Below are 17,286 nucleotides of genomic sequence, written 5' to 3'. Positions count from 1 at the left end.
AAAAAAAAAAAAAGGGAAAACAGACCAGAGAGCAACAAGTAGATTGACCAAACCAAAAGCAGCTGAACCTCGAAGCAAAGACAGGCTACATGAAATCGTCAGATGGCCGCTCTCCCGCGAACCGCGTGCGATGTTCCAGATACGCCACCAAGTCCTCCGTCGTCTGCAGCGCCGTCGGCATGTCCGGGCCCGTCATCGATGGCGCATATGGCTGGAACGACCACGCCTGCTGAGTAAACACCGATGCGTCAAACGTCATCGTCGCGCTCGACGGCGCGCTGGGGGGCGTAAGCCCACGCACAGGCGGCGGGCGCGACGGCATGCGCTGCTCTCCGACAAAGTGCGATGGCGATAAATTCGAGTACGCAAAGCTTGACGGGAACGTCGACGTCATCGTTGCCTGAGTCTGGCCAGGCGGTATTCCAAGCGCATGGGGCATGAGTTCGAACGGCACGGTCATGTGCGAAGGGATCGGCCCAAGGGCAGCCAGCATGCCCATTTCGCCATCATGCTGCGTGCCATATTGTTGAGTGAGAATGCCTTCCATCGGCGGGAGATGGAACCGCAAGCCGTTCGAGGACGAGGCTACCAGACCCGTGGGGTTAGATGGTATAAAAGAAGTTGCATGCATCTCTGGTGGGGTAACGTGCCTTTCGATCGTCCGCTGGCGAAATGTAGCAGGATCGTTCAAACGAAATTGCGTCTCGATGCCGACAACATGGGCCGGTAGAGGACCACCGGGCGGAGGTGTCGATGTTGCAGTGCTGGGTGTGAACATTCCTGACCCCGGAAGTGAAGTCTCCTTCCACTCCGACGGGCCATCTGGCGTGGGTGATCGCTTAGGCGCACTATTCGCTACCCTGACGAGCCCCAGGTTCGCCACGTTGGCCCTGTAAAAGGCACTCACTTGAATCGTCGTCTAAGCGGATCGTTAGGTCTGGAACCCCAGGTAAAATTCAGTACAAACCTTATTGGGCATTGATGCCGCAATGCGTTTGAAGTCAGCCCCATGTTGAGATAACAAATCCAGAAACAGGTCTGCAGGATAAGTGGTCCAATCATTTAAATCTAGAGAGCTTACAATCCGCAAAAGAAATCGAACTCACCTTTATCTTCCTCGGACCAGTGGACGCTACCGGGCGTGGCTTTCTTACGTGAAGTGAGTTCCGTTTGGTCGATAAACCGCGTTTCACTATACATCATGGGAGTCTCTTCCGGCACCACGGGTGAAACAACGTTTTCAGCCGATTTCATCTTGCGAGTCTTTCGCCCCCTTTTCGCAGGTCTACCCTGTTCCAAGTCCTGTGAACAATCAATCATACAAACATCGACTAGTCGAGATGAAGCAAACTTACCGCGGGTTCATCATCAGCATCTTGGTCCGTCGCTACTGCCGCGCGCACTGTCGGTTTGGTCGTACGCCGTCGTCTTCGGCTGTCTGGCTGAGGCTCGGGATCTGGAGTTGGGGTAGACAGAGGAGATTCCTCAAACTGCATCGTGCTTCTCCTTGACAATGCTGGCCGTTTCGATTCAGCGGCTGCTGCATGAGCTGCGGCACCCCGTCTACGACGGGTTACAGGGCCGGTAGGAGTGGAATCTCGCGAAATCTCATCGTCGTGCTTGCGAATGTCCGTCAGCAGCGCGTTGCCCTTCTTCTTATCTGTGCGCCGTCCCCCACCGCGCTTCCTCTTCCCGTTCGTGTGCCGCGATATGACCTTCCTGAAATCAATAAGCGTCTTCTTGTGGAGATAATAATAAGTGATGCATTGCGCTGGGCTCTTGTATGGGAGGAAATCCGAAATAAGACCAAATTGCTTCGGGTACAACGCGTATTTGTCGATGAAGATGGCCTTTTCCTCCTCGGTCCAATCGTCCACGCCGGAAGTCGGCGCATAAAATTCAGCGGGGTTGTCAACGGCATTATTGGTATCGTCAAAGACATAATCGACCGACCCGTGTGTAACGGAAATCATATCGGGAATTACTGCAGCATTACGAGCGGCCAGGTGGTTAGCGTCAGTGAGTTCCTCGTTGCCCAGACTGGCAATAATCTGCTCCATTTCTAGGTCTGTCCGCACGGCATCTCCCAGGGCAGCTGAACGGCGCGTAGTCCTGCCAGCGGTCGCTGCGGCTTCCTCTAGAGCTGTGGCCTTTGCAGCCTCGTCTAATTTGGAACAGTGAGCAAGCCAGCGTTCATGCAATACTAGGTACTCTTCTCGTAGTCGTTGCACCTTCTCGGATAATGTCGCTTGTCGTTGAGCGAAGAGGATCTGGAGAGAGGGTCTTGTCCTTGAATGCACCTCATCCCGAGACAGCAAGCGTTGCCCTTCATAGACGCTATGAATCAGAGCGTTGGATGACAAGTGGGAATCGGTCAGAGGAGGCTCGGCAATCGCGAGGTTAGCCAGCAAAACCGGCTGGACACGCTCCATCTTGGTTTGACGGTCACAACGTAGCCTCGTCATCACGACGACCCGTAGAGGCTCAGTGAGAGAGTTTCCAGCGGGTACTTCAGGGGCATCTTCGTCTGTGCTTAAACGTTCCTCTGCTGGCATGACATTGTCGGCAACAGCTACATGGTCCTCGATTTGCTTATCTTGTTGGGATGCTCCAATCTCAATAGCTGATTCCAGGGCCTCTGGGACAGATGCAGAAAGTGTTAGCTTAGCATCCATGTCACTGACCATCTCAGAGTCATCAACCGCTGGAACTGGCAATTGAGGAGACTGCATATTAAGATGGGGGATGGTGGTGGCACAACCGACTCCATCCAGCAGATGAATTCTCTCCTCTATCGTTGCCATTGGAGAAGTTACTGGAACCTGTTCCATTTCTGCCACCACGATCTCAGGAGCTTCTTTAGCTGCCTCCATCACTGTTATGTCGACAGAAGGTCCCTCCAGAGCTTTTTTAAATACTGGCTCCAGGACAGCAGAGCTCGTTTCGACCTCCGTCTGCTCAACTTGCATGGGTTCATCGACCCTCGCCATTTCAGTGATCATAACTTCCTGAACTGATACATCCTCCAACAGTTCGGGCTGCGAGACGGCTTCTTCCTCCGTCGAGACAATTTGCGAGACCACTTCTTCCTCTTCCGCATCCGTCGCTGTAAAATCTGAAGTCGCTGCAACCTCTATAGACACAACCTGTGAGGCTGGTCCTATCTCGGTTGATACGATTTGAGGGGAAATAGATTTCACCTCGTCAACGATAGGCAGAGGTTGTCCAGTTGCGGCCTCGTTCTGTGGCGGCTCTTTTGGAGAAGCCAAAGGTCTCTCTATCGGTGGGATCAGAGATGGCAGGTGCTCGGAAACATGAACGGTAGGTAACTCCTCAGTCGTAATAGACACTGAGTGAGGAGCAGGCGATCCGGGCAGAGACATTTCCATGTCGGACTCTTCTTCGGCGTAATAGAGAGCAATAGATGCAGATTTATGCGTTGCTGGCAGCTCTTGAATGTCAGGCAATGAAAATGTTACAGGTTCCTCTACTGGAAGCTCAGACGAGGGACTCGCCGGCGTAGAAACCAGATGTGAAGAGGTTTCCGTGTCTGGACGGTCTTGCTCAAGTATTTTATCCAGACTCGGTGAGCGGAGTCTAGGAGATGGAGGTGGAGACATATCCATATCGGAGCCATCAGGACTGGGAGACCTGTCGTGAAAAACGGTCATTTAATGAGACAAGAGAAAGTGTAAATCTAACAAACCTTAAGAATTTGACTTCTGTGATGGGACTTAACAGTGCAACAGTTATAGAGTCATCCGGGGTGAGCCTCGATACCTTGGGGGACTGTGGTACGTCAAGAACGGAGACTTCACGTATGGGTGACGGCGGAGCGGACATATCCATATCTGATTCCTCATCGGATACCTTTTGACTCTCACGAGGAATAGGAGAAGGTTCGGGGCTACGGAGAGGAGTGGCCGTAGGAATTGAGCCTTTGGACGCTGAGGCAGCGCTTGAAGACACGGAAGACTTGATAGTGCCCATGGCATGAGCGTTCAATCCCGGTGGTTCCGCGGTTGGGGAACGAGATCGCGATCGGGATGTACCGATTAATCGTCCAGATCTCTGCATCCTCGTAGGTGCAAATCCTCGCAGTCCAGGCAAGTCTTGAGAAGCTAAGTCGTTTACATCATTGAAGGACTGGCCAGGGGACATGAGACGAGTATGCTTAGGGGGTTGCCTATTAGCAGATGACTTTTTAGCATTACCCTTTCTCTTCCCAAACCTGGCACGACGCCGCCTGGGGAATTTTCTCCTTGTGGAGCCAGGTGGACCCGAGAAATCTGAAATAGAAGACGACGGGGAATGCGATCTACGTCTCTTAGCAGAACGTATCTGCCGTGACCTGTTCCATGCTAAAACTCTCGACTCAGCAGCCGGACTGATGGGTGCAATGTGGTTATTTTGCTTGTTGGCGTCAGACGATCGTGAAAGGCCCGGTACAGAGGATGTTGAGGAGTGTGACCGTGATCGTCTGCCAACGGAAGGTGCTCTCCAGGATTTATCCAAATCCCCACCTCTTAATTTTGTAACAGGGCTGGATGGCGAGTCTTCACCACCCCTCGCCCTCCATCGTGCATTCATTGTGGGCGAATGTATTCGTGCTGTAGTAGGAGAATAAATAGACGAGGACGCTGGGCTCAGTGATCGCTCGCGAATACGAGTACGGGCGCGCCGTCGTCCACGGCGGGGTGGTGAGGGAGAGCGCGGAGGATGGGAAGTATAAAGATCATCATTCAGGCGACCCTCGTACCTGTTCGTATGAGAATCATCGCCGTAAGGGCTCCATGAACTTGCATCATCGTCGTATTGAGGACGATACGAGTCTGATCGCGGATTCAAATACGGATATCGAGGTAAAGCGTGCTGGGGTGGTCGATAGCGGTCTCCTGCAAAATGAGGAGGGGAATAATGGTCTCGTAAAGGCGCATGACAGTCGGGAGGAGGGCTGTAATGATTGCGGGTAGGGCTGTAATGGCTTCGCGGAGGACTCCAATGATCACGAGGGCTGTAGTGATTATGGGGAGGACTATAGTGATCGGGCATAGGGCGCTGTGGCGTCCGAAATCGCGAAATTTGTGCAGGGGGCTCCCCAGAGATATTAAACGTGTGATCTTTCGCTGGGCTAGTATACGATCAGTGACATCCATATGCACTCGACAAAATCCATGCCTTTCTGTCCCCGGCTGATGGGATTGTTTCCACGATTCTGAAGGCTCAAACATGCGCTCAGCCATAGTATCACGGCGGACTGACCACGTAGGGTCATAGGGAGGATCAGCGGTTTCTCTCCCTTCTGACCATGCGAGAGGTTGTGGTGGGCTCCATGGTCCCGGACGATCCCATCGGCCTATCTGTGGGCCTTCAGGATATACTTGACGTATAGGCGGTGGTCCGTCATAGTATGGACGGTCAGGCCAGAAATTTTGTCCAAAATCCGTAAGGTACCCTGGTAATTGAGCTGGAACGTCGTGGATAGGCCTCGCTAAAGAAGGGTATCCGGGTAGAGGTGGTGAAAGTCGATGTTCAGGCGGTCGCTAGATATGGTTCAGGTATGTAAGTTGAGCATCCTAGGTCGTGGCTATAACTATGAACTGACGTCGTAAAACATAGGTATTTCACTTGAACCGGTTTGAGGATCGTTTTGTGAAAACATGAGGAGTGACAGCAGCGGGAATAGAATGGAAATTATCGTGGCCGGAGAAACGCTACTAGCCAGACGTTGCAAAGTAAACGTAAGCAGCAGGAGCCCAATGTCAGATTAGGACTAAAACTTTGAACGAGAGTAGTTCCAGGAACCAAGAAGTTCCGGCGATGATAACAGAGAGACTAATATGAGGAGCTGGTGGTCGAAGCCGGAGGAGATCGTCTGCCTCCTCAAGTGGGCGTTGTTGCCTTCTGTGGACTTGGTGCCATCCGTTCGAACTCAGAAATTGCTCCTCTCGAACAATCGGCAACACCCGGGGCCACCCGAATCCCAAATGCTTTCCATTGTCCAGTCGGATACCTCTCTTTTTTTCTTTACTTACGCTAATCAAGCAACGTAGTTCGTGAGCCCCAATACCACAAGAAGATTCCTCATCGCAGACGCAGAATCTGTCCACGATGGAGAGGAGACGGTGGCGGGTTCGTTGCATGAGCTCAACTGAATCTTGTAGGCAAGTTGCACGCAGAAGTTGTAAGATTTACCTCGAGTTAGGTGAACGCAGATTCTATAACAGTGAACCTGTTTCCCTTGTAAGTACTCTGTGTTAGCGTGAGTTCAATACAACAATGCATATAATCTCATGCGAATGCCTCCTGTCTATTTGTAGTCGCAGTCGCTCAATGTTGACCGGTATCGAACAACACCCACACGTACTCGCATTTGCCATCGTCGTTCTCAGCATGCTATTACAGGCTTCACGCTACATCCACCGTAACTGTTTATACACTGGTTCCTAGCATCACACCGCTCGAGGAATTGGAGTCAGCTCCTACAATGTTATTGCAATTTCAAGCCAGATCATGCACGATCACCATGCCTCTCATGTTTTCAACGTCAGTACGCAGGCTGATGTCGGACTGAGGCCACGCAACTGCGGATTCTCACTTCACTCTGTCCCGGACGTCTTTTATTTGCGCGATCGGATTTGCGTCTGTTCGACCTGCCCAGCTACCATCAGCCCTAGCATGGTTATAATGCATAACGGCGCACTCACCGCCATGGTTCTGCACTTGTTTCTTCGCTTCGGTCTCCGGATTCAGACGCATATAATACATCGCCCCTACAGCTACCGCGAGCGCACCGCCCGCGATGAACATCTCCAAGCACTCGTACTCAGCGACCAAAACACAAATATGGTCTATCCCTCACCATTCGCTGCTGCTGTGGCGGTGCTTTGTTCATTCTGTCCATCAGATTCATGCGTGGTCGAGGTAACTGGCAAAGTCAGCTAAATCCATACGTGTACATTCAGGGGATGTTGCTCCATGTGTCATGGTACTGTTGGGTGACGCCTCGCTGAAGTCATAAGCTACGACCCGATCACGACCCCGAAATGCTAGTGCGTAAATAATATGGGTCTAGATTTCGGGACAATCAACAGTACACTACGGCTCACTCATCCTTCAGCTTCACAGCAGTATCTTCCTGTTTTGCCTTGCGCGCTCTTTTCCAAGCGACTATCTCCCGGATTAGTGCAGCAACCAAAGGGGCAGAAATTGACGCAAATAATGGCGCATAAACCGCATAGTTGTGTTCTGCTGGAAAATACAACAGCGCGAGCATGCCTGGATTGAAGAACGCGCGCGATGCCAAAGTGAGAGCCTCGCTTGCATGCTGCAATGCGAGTGCAGATGAAAACGACGTAGCCGCGTAAGCCTATCGAATAATCACCGTCAGACGACTCCAAATAATTAGTAGAGGACTATGCGATAATCACGCACTTCTTCCAGCTCCATCAACGCCTCCTGTACGTCATTCTTCACATCTCGTTTTACTGGCATGTTCTCAATTTGTGTGACAAGCCGTACGATGCTTTGCAAAGTGTCTTGTGCACCCATGGTATTTTCTACAGCTCGTCGGCGGATCAACGCGTCTAGTTGCCAATCTGTAAATGTCGCGTCGCTAGCGGTCTTGTGTTGTGTGTGTATGTGCGCAGGAAGAGCTGGCACACCAAGGAGCGCTATAAGCTGTTGTTGGAAAGTGGTGAAGACAGGGCTGAGTGCGTCGGACGTGAGCTGAAGTGTAATATTTGCGGTCGGAGGGTTATAGATGACGATTCCTCCCCATTGTGGAAGGATGAACGCCGTAGAGGAAGTAGGAGTCCCTGTATAATTGGGTTAGCAGCTATCTTGTACGATCGAAGAGCCTGACTGACCGTTGCTGTCAAGTATACACAAGGGGCTGTGACTTGATGATGGAATGAAGAGGACAAAATGCAGGACTGGATCATTCGAAACACTAGATGCTGCACCCACCATCAGCATGAACTCATAATTTATGAGCTAGCAGCCTACATAATGTCCACTCAGCAGAGTTGATGAAGACAGTCAAGTCTTCCTGTGTCAACCCATGGGAAGATCCATCACCAACGGACCGAGGTTCGAATGCTAACGGGGCGTAAAACTGCACCTGGCTCTCGACAGTGAAGTTATGTAGTACTGATAGCCTCTCCAGTGTTGGTGCGATATGACCTACGCTACAAGTCAGCCTCTCAAAGATTTGACGAGGAATGGACTGACTAGAAAGGGAAGCATGAACATCCCAAGACAATGCTGCAGTTCCAGACGCTGCATCTTCATTGAGCAACGTGAACGCGAGCCGATATCGTGGCGCATACTTCGCTACGCGTTCTGCTTGAGAACTTCGCAATGTCGAATACGGCGAGAGCAATGTGGCAAGTGCGTCTGCCAACTCCATTGCTAAAATCGGGTTGCGAAGTTGAATGATTTTACAAGTACGGCAATGTATATACTCACACAGCGTATGACTCTCGGGGTGCACGCCGTAAATCAGTCGTCGGCCATCCACGATGGGGCTCTCGCTCCCGCCCTTTACAACAACCCGATACGCCCCGGGACTTACGTGTATATCAATGAAGTACGTACTCAAAACCCCAAGTTTGAACTCACAGCTTCTCTTTCGAGGATACGCGAATGCGCAAACCAGCAGTGTCTCGGAGATCCGGATGAAGTTCTATGCTTCTTTGCACTTCTTCGTATAGTGCACCTCCACGACCAGAAAGATCGTCGCTGACATCCAAATGCACATGGATGGGAAATGTTAACTTCCCGCAAGTCAGTTCCAAATACATGGTAGAAATCCGACTGAAACACCTCTTTCCCTTGCTGTGCATTGACACGAGCTGTAGGCAAGGTCTGTCGCTCAATGCTGGTAGTTCTCCACCAAAGAGGAATCGCAAGTAGAATGACACCCCAATAAGCCGTTAAAATCAGTCTTCGCGTCTTAGTAGACTGAAAGGACAGCTTTGAGGGGTCTTTGGAGGAGCGGGAAGAAGTTGTATCCATATTACCCATACTAGCCATACCAGAACCGTGAGACCTTGAGGAGATTATAGCAACGTATCTTCAACGGAATGTAAAATCAACTCATGTGTTGTCAGCAAAGGACCAGCAAAAGCGAGAGTTCGTCACACTCCGGTGGTCCTCCACTGCATCACTGGCAGTGGCAGCGCCGTAGCGCGTACACACGTGATTAATCACGGCCAGAATTTTCAGAGTATACCGCCCTCTGCATTCAAGTGAAGACTGCACTCAACAACAACCTCGAGAGAAGGTCTCATCACCGACAAGTGGGGTAGCCCACTCGTGACTGTTTCTTGAGGATGGCAGACAAAATCACCCGTATTGCCATCGTCGATTCCAACCGATGCAAGCCGAAGCGATGTGCGCAGGAGTGTAAGAAGGTATGTATTATTTCGCTTCGTTGATCACTTGGGTGAACTGAGGGAATGTTGGTAGTCGTGTCCGGTCGTGAAGATGGGTATGTATTGGTTGTAAAGATCGAATACACAACTGAGACCTGGTTTGCAGGCAAGCTCTGTATAGAGGTCAAGCCTACTGACAAGATCGCGTTCATCTCTGAGTTCCTGTGTATTGGTTGTGGTATCTGTGTGAAGAAGTTGGTAAAATTCACAATCAAGGTGAATGTAAAACTGATCATGACATCTCAAGATGTCCATTTGAAGCCATAGCCATCATTAATCTCCCGACGAATCTCGACTCGCAAGTGACCCATCGCTATACTGCCAACTCCTTCAAACTTCACCGATTGCCAACACCACGACCAGGACAAGTGCTAGGACTTGTTGGAACCAACGGTATTGGGAAGAGTACAGCATTAAAAATTCTGGCGGGTAAACTCAAGCCTAATCTCGGCCGTTATGATGTTTGTCGAGTACAAAGTCTATCGCCGTTCGTTATCTAACCTTCATTCAGGATCCGCCGGACTGGCAAGAGATTCTCAAGTACTTCCGTGGCTCAGAGCTGCAAAATTACTTTACCAAGGTTCTCGAGGACAACCTGAAGGCGCTGATCAAGCCGCAATATGTTGATCATATTCCCCGTGCTATCAAGGGTAAATTGACTGTATCTCAGATGCTTGATTCAAAGCTGGAGAGGGACAATAAGCAGAAGATGTGTGACGATCTAGAGCTCAACGAGGTCTTGACGCGAGAGGTGTCGCAACTCTCTGGTGGTGAGCTTCAACGTTTCGCAATCGCGATGTCTTGTATCCAGCAGGCCGATGTGTGCGCACCTCCTTCAATTATATGCTATCTACTACTGAGCTCCTTGCAGATACATGTTCGACGAACCGTCCAGTTACTTGGATATCAGACAGCGATTAAAGGCCGCTGAAGTCATTCGCGAGCTGCTGTCACCAGGCAACTACGTTGTTGCTGTCGAACATGATCTGTCTGTGCTCGATTATTTGTCTGATTTTATCTGCTGTCTCTATGGAAAGCCTTCTATGTACGGTGTTGTGACGATGCCGTACTCTGTTCGTGAAGGTGCGCTTGCTCTTCTCCTAAGTTTTTGTTGAGCCTACAACTAGTGTGGCAGGGATAAATATTTTCCTGGACGGATTCATCCCCACAGAGAACTTACGATTCCGCGAGGAGTCGCTCTCTTTCAAGATGGTCGAGACTGCGGAGGAGCTGATCGTGGACAAGACCCGACATTACTCATATCCCTCTATGACAAAGACGCTTGGAGGCTTTAAATTGACAGTAGAAGGAGGTAGCTTCACTGACTCTGAAATTATCGTAATGCTTGGCGAGAACGGGACGGGGAAGACGACGTTTGTGCGCTTGCTGGCGGGCGAGACGCCTGACGAGGAGACAGATAAACAGACGTTATCGGTATCACTGAAGCCACAGGCGATCTCTCCTTCTTTCCCTGGAACTGTGCGCATGCTATTGTTGAAACGGATCAAAGCTGCGTTCATGCACCCGCAATTCAATACAGACGTCGTAAAGCCCATGAATCTGGATAATATCTTGGATCAAGAAGTGAAAACATTATCAGGAGGAGAGCTTCAACGTGTAGCCATCGTACTCGCACTAGGAAAGCCAAACGTTGCCGTATATTTGATCGATGAACCGAGCTCGTACGTTTCCTTCTCTTTGGAATCCCGCATCTGCAATCCTTACTTTTGTTATCAGGTTCCTCGACTCTGAACAACGTATCATTGCCAGCAAGGTTATCAAGCGGTGAGTCGCCGTTCTGTAATGCAATCAGGGAGAGCGTGTTCTTACGAGATCGTAGCTTCATCCTTCATGCGAAAAAGACTGCTTTTGTTATTGAGCACGATTTCATCATGGCTACATACTTGGCGGACCGTGTCATTGTCTTTGAAGGACAGCCAGCTGTCGCAGCAACAGCAACACCGTCAGTGCCGTTTTACGTTTATCTATCAATACTGAATAATCTTGTCCGTACTGATAGACCGCAATCACTTTTGACTGGTATGAACAAATTCCTGGCATCTCTCGAGATCACATTCAGGAGAGACCCGACGAATTATCGGCCGCGTGTGAACAAATTGCACAGTATCAAGGATAGGGAACAGAAGGGTATGTATACTTGAATCTACCTTCTACCCCTCAGACGGCTGATATCCTGCCAGCGTCTGGAAACTACTTCTTCCTGGAGGAATAAATTCCTCGACAGTATATATGGAAAGACGTAGTTCTCCGTGATGTAAAACAGCTGTTGTAGCCTAGCACATCCTGGAGTGTATCGGTAGGTTCGACGGGAGAACAGTATAGCGAATCGGAGAGTATCTGGGAATGTAATGAGGTTAGAGGAGTGGTGCATCACCATGAACATTTAAAATATATCGAATGTTGAGGATGACTAGCTGCGTACTTGCCACAATGGAAGAAACACTATATTTGGTATGTTTCCGGAAGATTCCCGTAAATGTGACTTCAGGTAAGCAAGCCAAACACGGTGACAACAGCCAAACAACCCCAATCGCGCTGTACTCATCCTTCCCTCTGTCCACCATCTCGCTCAGTCGGCGTTTCACGTCCTCACATCCGTAAGTTTTCCAATCTTTCGTTCCGTCGCATCCGTAATTGATTGTATACCTCTCTGCTTTCGCTTGTGCGCTCCTTTTTGGTGACATCCCTTGGACTCTGCATGGGCTCTCGTCGTCTGACACGATCTGGCACGATCTTTACCGATCTTCCTTCCGATGTTCGCATGCTGGCAACCGTAGCATCTTCATTCAATAGAGACTCAACATAATGGCTTTGAAGCGCATTAACAAGGTGAGTTTCACATTGCGCGCAAATCGTTTGCGCGTCAATTGCACTGGGATGGCGCCGAGGCTATGTGGGCGTGGCCAGGCTGTGCACGAGGCGTGCTGGTGCTGAACCGTATTTGCAGGAATTGATTGACCTCGGGCGTGATCCGCCCTCATCCTGCAGTGCAGGTCCGACAGGCGACAACATGTTCCAGTGGCAAGCGACGATCATGGGACCCGTGAGTGCTGGCCACATTCTCGCAGATTGCTATGGTTTGACATATCGCGTGACTCATAGGGAGATTCGCCCTATGCGGGCGGTGTTTTCTTCCTTTCCATCACATTCCCCACCGATTACCCCTTCAAGCCTCCTAAGGTCAGCTTTACGACGAAGATTTACCACCCGAACATCAATGCGAATGGCTCGATCTGTCTTGATATATTACGTGATCAATGGAGTCCGGCATTGACGATCTCGAAAGGTATGCTTCGAACTCAAATTTTAATGTGTCGCTCTGCAAATTTTGGCCGAACGCCTTGTCCATGTTGAACCTGATCATCTGCTTGCAGTGCTGCTTTCCATATGTTCGATGCTGACAGATCCCAACCCCGACGACCCCCTCGTCCCTGATATCGCGCATCTGTACAAGACAGACCGTGCTCGCTATGAGGCAACCGCGCGGGAGTGGACAAGGAAGTACGTCCCAGGTGTTATTGTCATCGTGTTTATAAAGCTTACGATATCAAACCAGGTATGCCATGTAGTTCGGGTTTTTGTGACGGTCTTGACGAGCGTGTGTGGTTGTACGATGTTGCCTTTCTCACTCTTTCATCGCATGTGTGTAATCATCCCCAAGCCGGCGTCTCAATACATGAGTGTGTAACGAACTTTTTTGATTTTGGACGCGAGCCGTAAACGTTTTTGACACGCGGCAATATGTAGAAGATCGTAGGAACCCACTATGGGTATGTAGGTTCTGATTCTCTTTGGTCTGAGGTTACTGAATGTGCTTCGACGTATGTAGCCAGAGTTTGTGACCGGAATGAGAGATGTAATAGAGTTCTCCACATTCGCCATTTCGACGAGCACATGTCACATTCCGTCAAATTGAGTGACAGCTTTGATGAAAGGGATTGTTATTCAAGTACAAACGGTGCCACTGAAGTAAGTCATTGCTCTGTAGATTGATTTCTTGTAGTAGAAGATACTCTCGGGAAGTATCTTCTCAACATCCAGTATAGACTGGTAGAAAGGCACCTCCTCATAGGTACGTATAACTATCGTATCTTGTTGTCAGCACTCGTCTTCACCGCAGATCTCATGTGCGCAATAGAGATGCTGTACGCATTGCAGTCAAGGATCATTTAGGAGAATGTAGAGACTAGATCCGACAGTCTTGATATAAAGTACCTCGCAGTCAGTCGAGGCAGACTATGAAAGTCCTATCTTTGGTCGCTCATCGTGAGGTCAAACTCCGAAGGACAGGTACGAAGCACTTCAAACTCAAGCAGGGATTTAAAAAAAGTAACTGGGAGTGGCATGGCGGGTATCTGTACTGCTTCTACAACAGAACTACTACTGTGCCAATCGGTCTGTGGGATCCCAAACAGACGTTGCTTGTCACTTGCACTTTACATGAGGTGATCAATTCGTATCCATCCTGTGAGGTAGCTGGGTGCAATTCTGCTCATGCTTTGGCTGTACTTGTGTTTGCAGCGTGCTTTGGAGAGCTGATCTAAGACCTCTTCTGTGTCATCTCTTCTGTGAAGTTAATGCACCTTTAGTGTGTATTGCCATGCCGCTCTTTAATTCTGCCTTTCATCTGTCCATTCAACGCCGACATGCATCTCGTCACAGAGGATAGTAGGTCAAGTCTTCCACTATGCCTATACTGTGTATCAGCGGGGCTCCCTCATCACACTGTTTGGGCCGTGAGTTCGGAATAATATCTGACTGCTGAGCAGAGGTTCTGCTGGAGGTGTGTGTAGACTGATCACGGCAAGAAGGAAATGAAGGTCATTGTGACCCAAAATGAACATCAGAATGATCACACCCAATGTCATGCAAATCCATGCCAAAGGATAGCAGAGCAGACATCAATCTGAAAGCGAAACGGGTTTGAGCTGTGTCATGACCCGTGTTTGCATTTGACCCTGCCGGTGGGCAATTGGGCGGTGACCGTTAGGGTAGAAGGATCGTGTAAGTATTCGGATATTTTTTATTCTTGTAATGAGCAGAAATGCGACGTCGCTTGGGCGTACCCAGGAGCCAGTTGGAGGCAAACCCGAACGCGCGAATTCATTACTTCGCGCACGTCACGCATCCCAGTCGCGCGTGTCCTCCGAACCATCTCCGAGCGTTAGTCAGCAGTTTATGATGCCTCCACGTCTCCCAGTGGCGGAAGTTCTTGCTCTCCAACCATCACTTTGTCTCTCTCTGCCCTCCTAAACTTGCTCTATTGGTCTCAAGCAGCATGAAGTTCGCTTTCACTCTTTTCGCCGCCGTGCTGTCGCTGGGCGGAGCATGGGCGTCGAACGTCGTCGAGCTCGACCCGGACAATTTCGACTCAATTATTGGGCAGGGCAAGCCCGCGCTCGTTGAATTGTGCGTATATACTCATTGTGGATTCGCGACATGTTGGATGCGGTAGACGAATGCCGAATACTGATCTACTTCTGTACAGCTTTGCTCCGTGGTGTGGACACTGCAAGGTCCGTCTTTCGTTTCAGGCTCCCCGTCGGTGCTTAGCTGACGTGGAGCTACCCTTCAGAACCTCGCTCCAATCTACGAACAACTTGCGGATTCCTATGCTTATGCAAAGGACAAGGTCATCATTGCCAAAGTAGACGCAGACGGTGTTGGTCGGCCGTTGGGGACAAAGTTTGGAGTGACGGGCTTCCCCAGTACGTGTTTCCATTCAGTCCCTTGCGAGCCAAGCCAAGCACTAGTCTTCTGATGTTTATGTGATTGATACCCAGCGCTCAAATGGTTTGGTCCTGAGGGAGGTGAGCCTGAGAAATACGAGGGTGGCCGGGACCTGGACGCGCTCGCCAACTTGTAAGTGACATTCCGCTTGACGTTTAGACTGTCAGTGCTTGTCGAGACGAGCCCAGCCCTTGTCTGGGTCTTCACTTGACATCGTTCCTTCAAGTGGCCGTATGTGCTCGGAAAATCGTACATCCTGTCAAAGTTATTCCTGGCTACGCCTGATCGTCTGTTGGCAACACCGCATGGTGCAACAGTTGCATGCAGTGTCCGTCTGCTATACTTTATCGGAACTCTGTAGGGCGGATCAATTTCGAACTCGGTCGAGCGTGGTCATTTGTGACTTGAAGCTAATTTGACATACGTAGCGTCACTTCAAAGTCGGGCGTAAAGTCTAGCATCAAGCCACCCCCACCTCCCGCCTATCAGATTCTTGACATTGGCACCTTCGATGACGTTGTTCTGGTATAATTTTCTATTTAGCAGACGTTATGTCCCATTCAAACGATTCACAGAACTCGGGCAATGATGCTATTGTCGCATTCACCGCCCCATGGTGTGGACACTGCAAAAACTTGAAGCCGACTTGGGATAGCGGTTGGTGTCAGATTTTGTTATAAGATGATGATTATGATACCATGTGCTATCCACAGTTGCCAAGGACTTTGCGACTGAATCCAAGGTGAGATTGAATTATTTGTGATGGTTAGCGCGTATTGAAACACACCGTTGAACAGTGTATCATCGCGAATGTGGATGCTGACGCTGCCCATAATAAGCCACTTGGTGAGAAGTACGGTGTATCTAGCTACCCGACGATCAAGTTCTTCCACGATGGTGTGCTTCATTACTCAAAAGTCTAGTATCAATGCTAACAGATGTGCTTTGTCAGGCAAGGCCGAGGACTACGAAGGTGCTCGTACAGAGAAGGCGTTCGTCGAGTTCCTCAACGAGAAGTGTGGCACACAACGCGCACCAGGCGGTGGCCTCACTGAGCTTGTACGTGGTGTCTCTGATATCTTCCTTGATTTGAATGCTCATTCTTCGTGTCCCCTCTGGATATGTGCCCTGCAGGCTGGCCGTCTCCCTGAATTCGACGACCTTGCCTCGCAGTTTTTCGCGGCAACGGGTGCGGCGCGGGACACGATTTACAAAGATGCCTCTGAGCTTGCTGCGTCTGCCGGCTCCAGCGCGAGTCACTACCTGCGCGTGATGGAGAAGGTCGTGAATGGAAGCGAGGAGTACATCGAGAAGGAATCGAAGCGGTACGTGCACTTTCAATCGGTCGAGCGTGACGAGCATTGACGGTGCTATGTCCTCAAGCCTTGCATCGATCTTGAAAAAGCGTTCCCTGGCCCCGACGAAGCTGGACGAGATGCAGATCAAGGCGAACGTCTTGAACGCATTCAGAAAGGCGGAGGAGGCCGTGGGACACATCGCTGCAGAGCTGTAAGCTCGCGTGACTGATTGTACGATGCTGCGTACTTGCGTGCGCGGCCTGGATGCTGCTGGATATGACCCCATTAATTTATCTATGCCCTTCTTTGTAATGCAGACTTGAGAATTGCGACACAGACATATGTGTGTGGGCTCCCTGTCAACCGACTCGTTCGTTGGAATGGTGTTGCAGGGAAGGTCTGGCATGAAAGTATGATAAATGCATGAGCACAGCAGAACGTCTCATCCTCCAGCGCAGTCCTGGGCGTTCGCTCGCATCGTTGGTATCTGGTCCTCCATTGTCCGCCCACTGCGGATTCCTGGGAACGCCAGACGTCTCCCGTCTTCTCGCGGGGCCTGTTGACGAGTCAGAGTCCCACTCCGGCTGGGCCAAGAGCAGACGTCCTGCGAACGATCTGAATGTCCCCATGCCGCCTGCACAAGCGCATGGTGGGCGCTCCGGCGTGGGGTGCTTGTTCCCGCACTGATAACACCCGTCCGTGCCTCAGGCTTCGCATCTCAGAGTTCAAACTCTGTTCGACGTGGCTCGCGGTACAGTACGGAGCCGAGGGCGCGGTATCGCGAGAGGGAAGCTGCGATT

At 50.4% G+C, this 17,286-nt stretch overlaps 4 protein-coding genes across 4 annotated transcripts; 2 read left to right on the top strand and 2 right to left on the bottom strand.

The window, feature by feature from the left end:
* Nucleotides 1-85: 85 nt before the first annotated feature.
* On the bottom strand, nt 86-5,662 carry FIBRA_06572 (uncharacterized protein; the record flags this gene model as incomplete). Its single annotated transcript, XM_012328289.1, has 7 exons — nt 86-919; nt 968-1,038; nt 1,107-1,302; nt 1,356-3,651; nt 3,707-5,131; nt 5,263-5,543; nt 5,606-5,662. The coding sequence occupies 7 exons, from the start codon at nt 5,660-5,662 to the stop codon at nt 86-88; spliced, it is 5,160 nt and encodes a 1,719-aa protein (XP_012183679.1).
* A 1,443-nt stretch (nt 5,663-7,105) lies between these two features.
* FIBRA_06571 (uncharacterized protein) lies at nt 7,106-9,036 on the bottom strand (the record flags this gene model as incomplete). The annotated part of the gene is made up of 8 exons (XM_012328288.1): nt 7,106-7,369; nt 7,435-7,817; nt 7,869-7,958; nt 8,008-8,184; nt 8,233-8,412; nt 8,470-8,570; nt 8,623-8,777; nt 8,827-9,036. 8 exons carry the CDS (start codon nt 9,034-9,036, stop codon nt 7,106-7,108), a joined length of 1,560 nt encoding a protein of 519 aa, XP_012183678.1.
* A 299-nt stretch (nt 9,037-9,335) lies between these two features.
* Nucleotides 9,336-11,670, top strand: FIBRA_06570 (uncharacterized protein; the record flags this gene model as incomplete). Its single annotated transcript, XM_012328287.1, has 11 exons — nt 9,336-9,416; nt 9,472-9,493; nt 9,544-9,631; nt 9,685-9,898; nt 9,949-10,259; nt 10,309-10,520; nt 10,573-11,119; nt 11,175-11,222; nt 11,278-11,400; nt 11,458-11,585; nt 11,639-11,670. The coding sequence occupies 11 exons, from the start codon at nt 9,336-9,338 to the stop codon at nt 11,668-11,670; spliced, it is 1,806 nt and encodes a 601-aa protein (XP_012183677.1).
* A 593-nt stretch (nt 11,671-12,263) lies between these two features.
* Nucleotides 12,264-16,701, top strand: FIBRA_06569 (uncharacterized protein; the record flags this gene model as incomplete). Its single annotated transcript, XM_012328286.1, has 15 exons — nt 12,264-12,287; nt 12,406-12,501; nt 12,561-12,744; nt 12,833-13,014; nt 14,659-14,867; nt 14,947-14,974; nt 15,034-15,166; nt 15,242-15,320; nt 15,617-15,713; nt 15,764-15,845; nt 15,902-15,930; nt 15,986-16,085; nt 16,141-16,247; nt 16,323-16,513; nt 16,572-16,701. 15 exons carry the CDS (start codon nt 12,264-12,266, stop codon nt 16,699-16,701), a joined length of 1,671 nt encoding a protein of 556 aa, XP_012183676.1.
* Nucleotides 16,702-17,286: the final 585 nt, after the last annotated feature.

The sequence above is a fragment of the Fibroporia radiculosa genome (assembly GCF_000313525.1).
Source record: "Fibroporia radiculosa TFFH 294 genomic supercontigs, scaffold7981, whole genome shotgun sequence".
In the NCBI taxonomy this organism is placed as follows: domain Eukaryota; kingdom Fungi; phylum Basidiomycota; class Agaricomycetes; order Polyporales; family Fibroporiaceae; genus Fibroporia; species Fibroporia radiculosa.
Note: the sequence above shows the minus strand (reverse complement) of the source record. Positions and strands in the feature narration are given on the sequence as shown.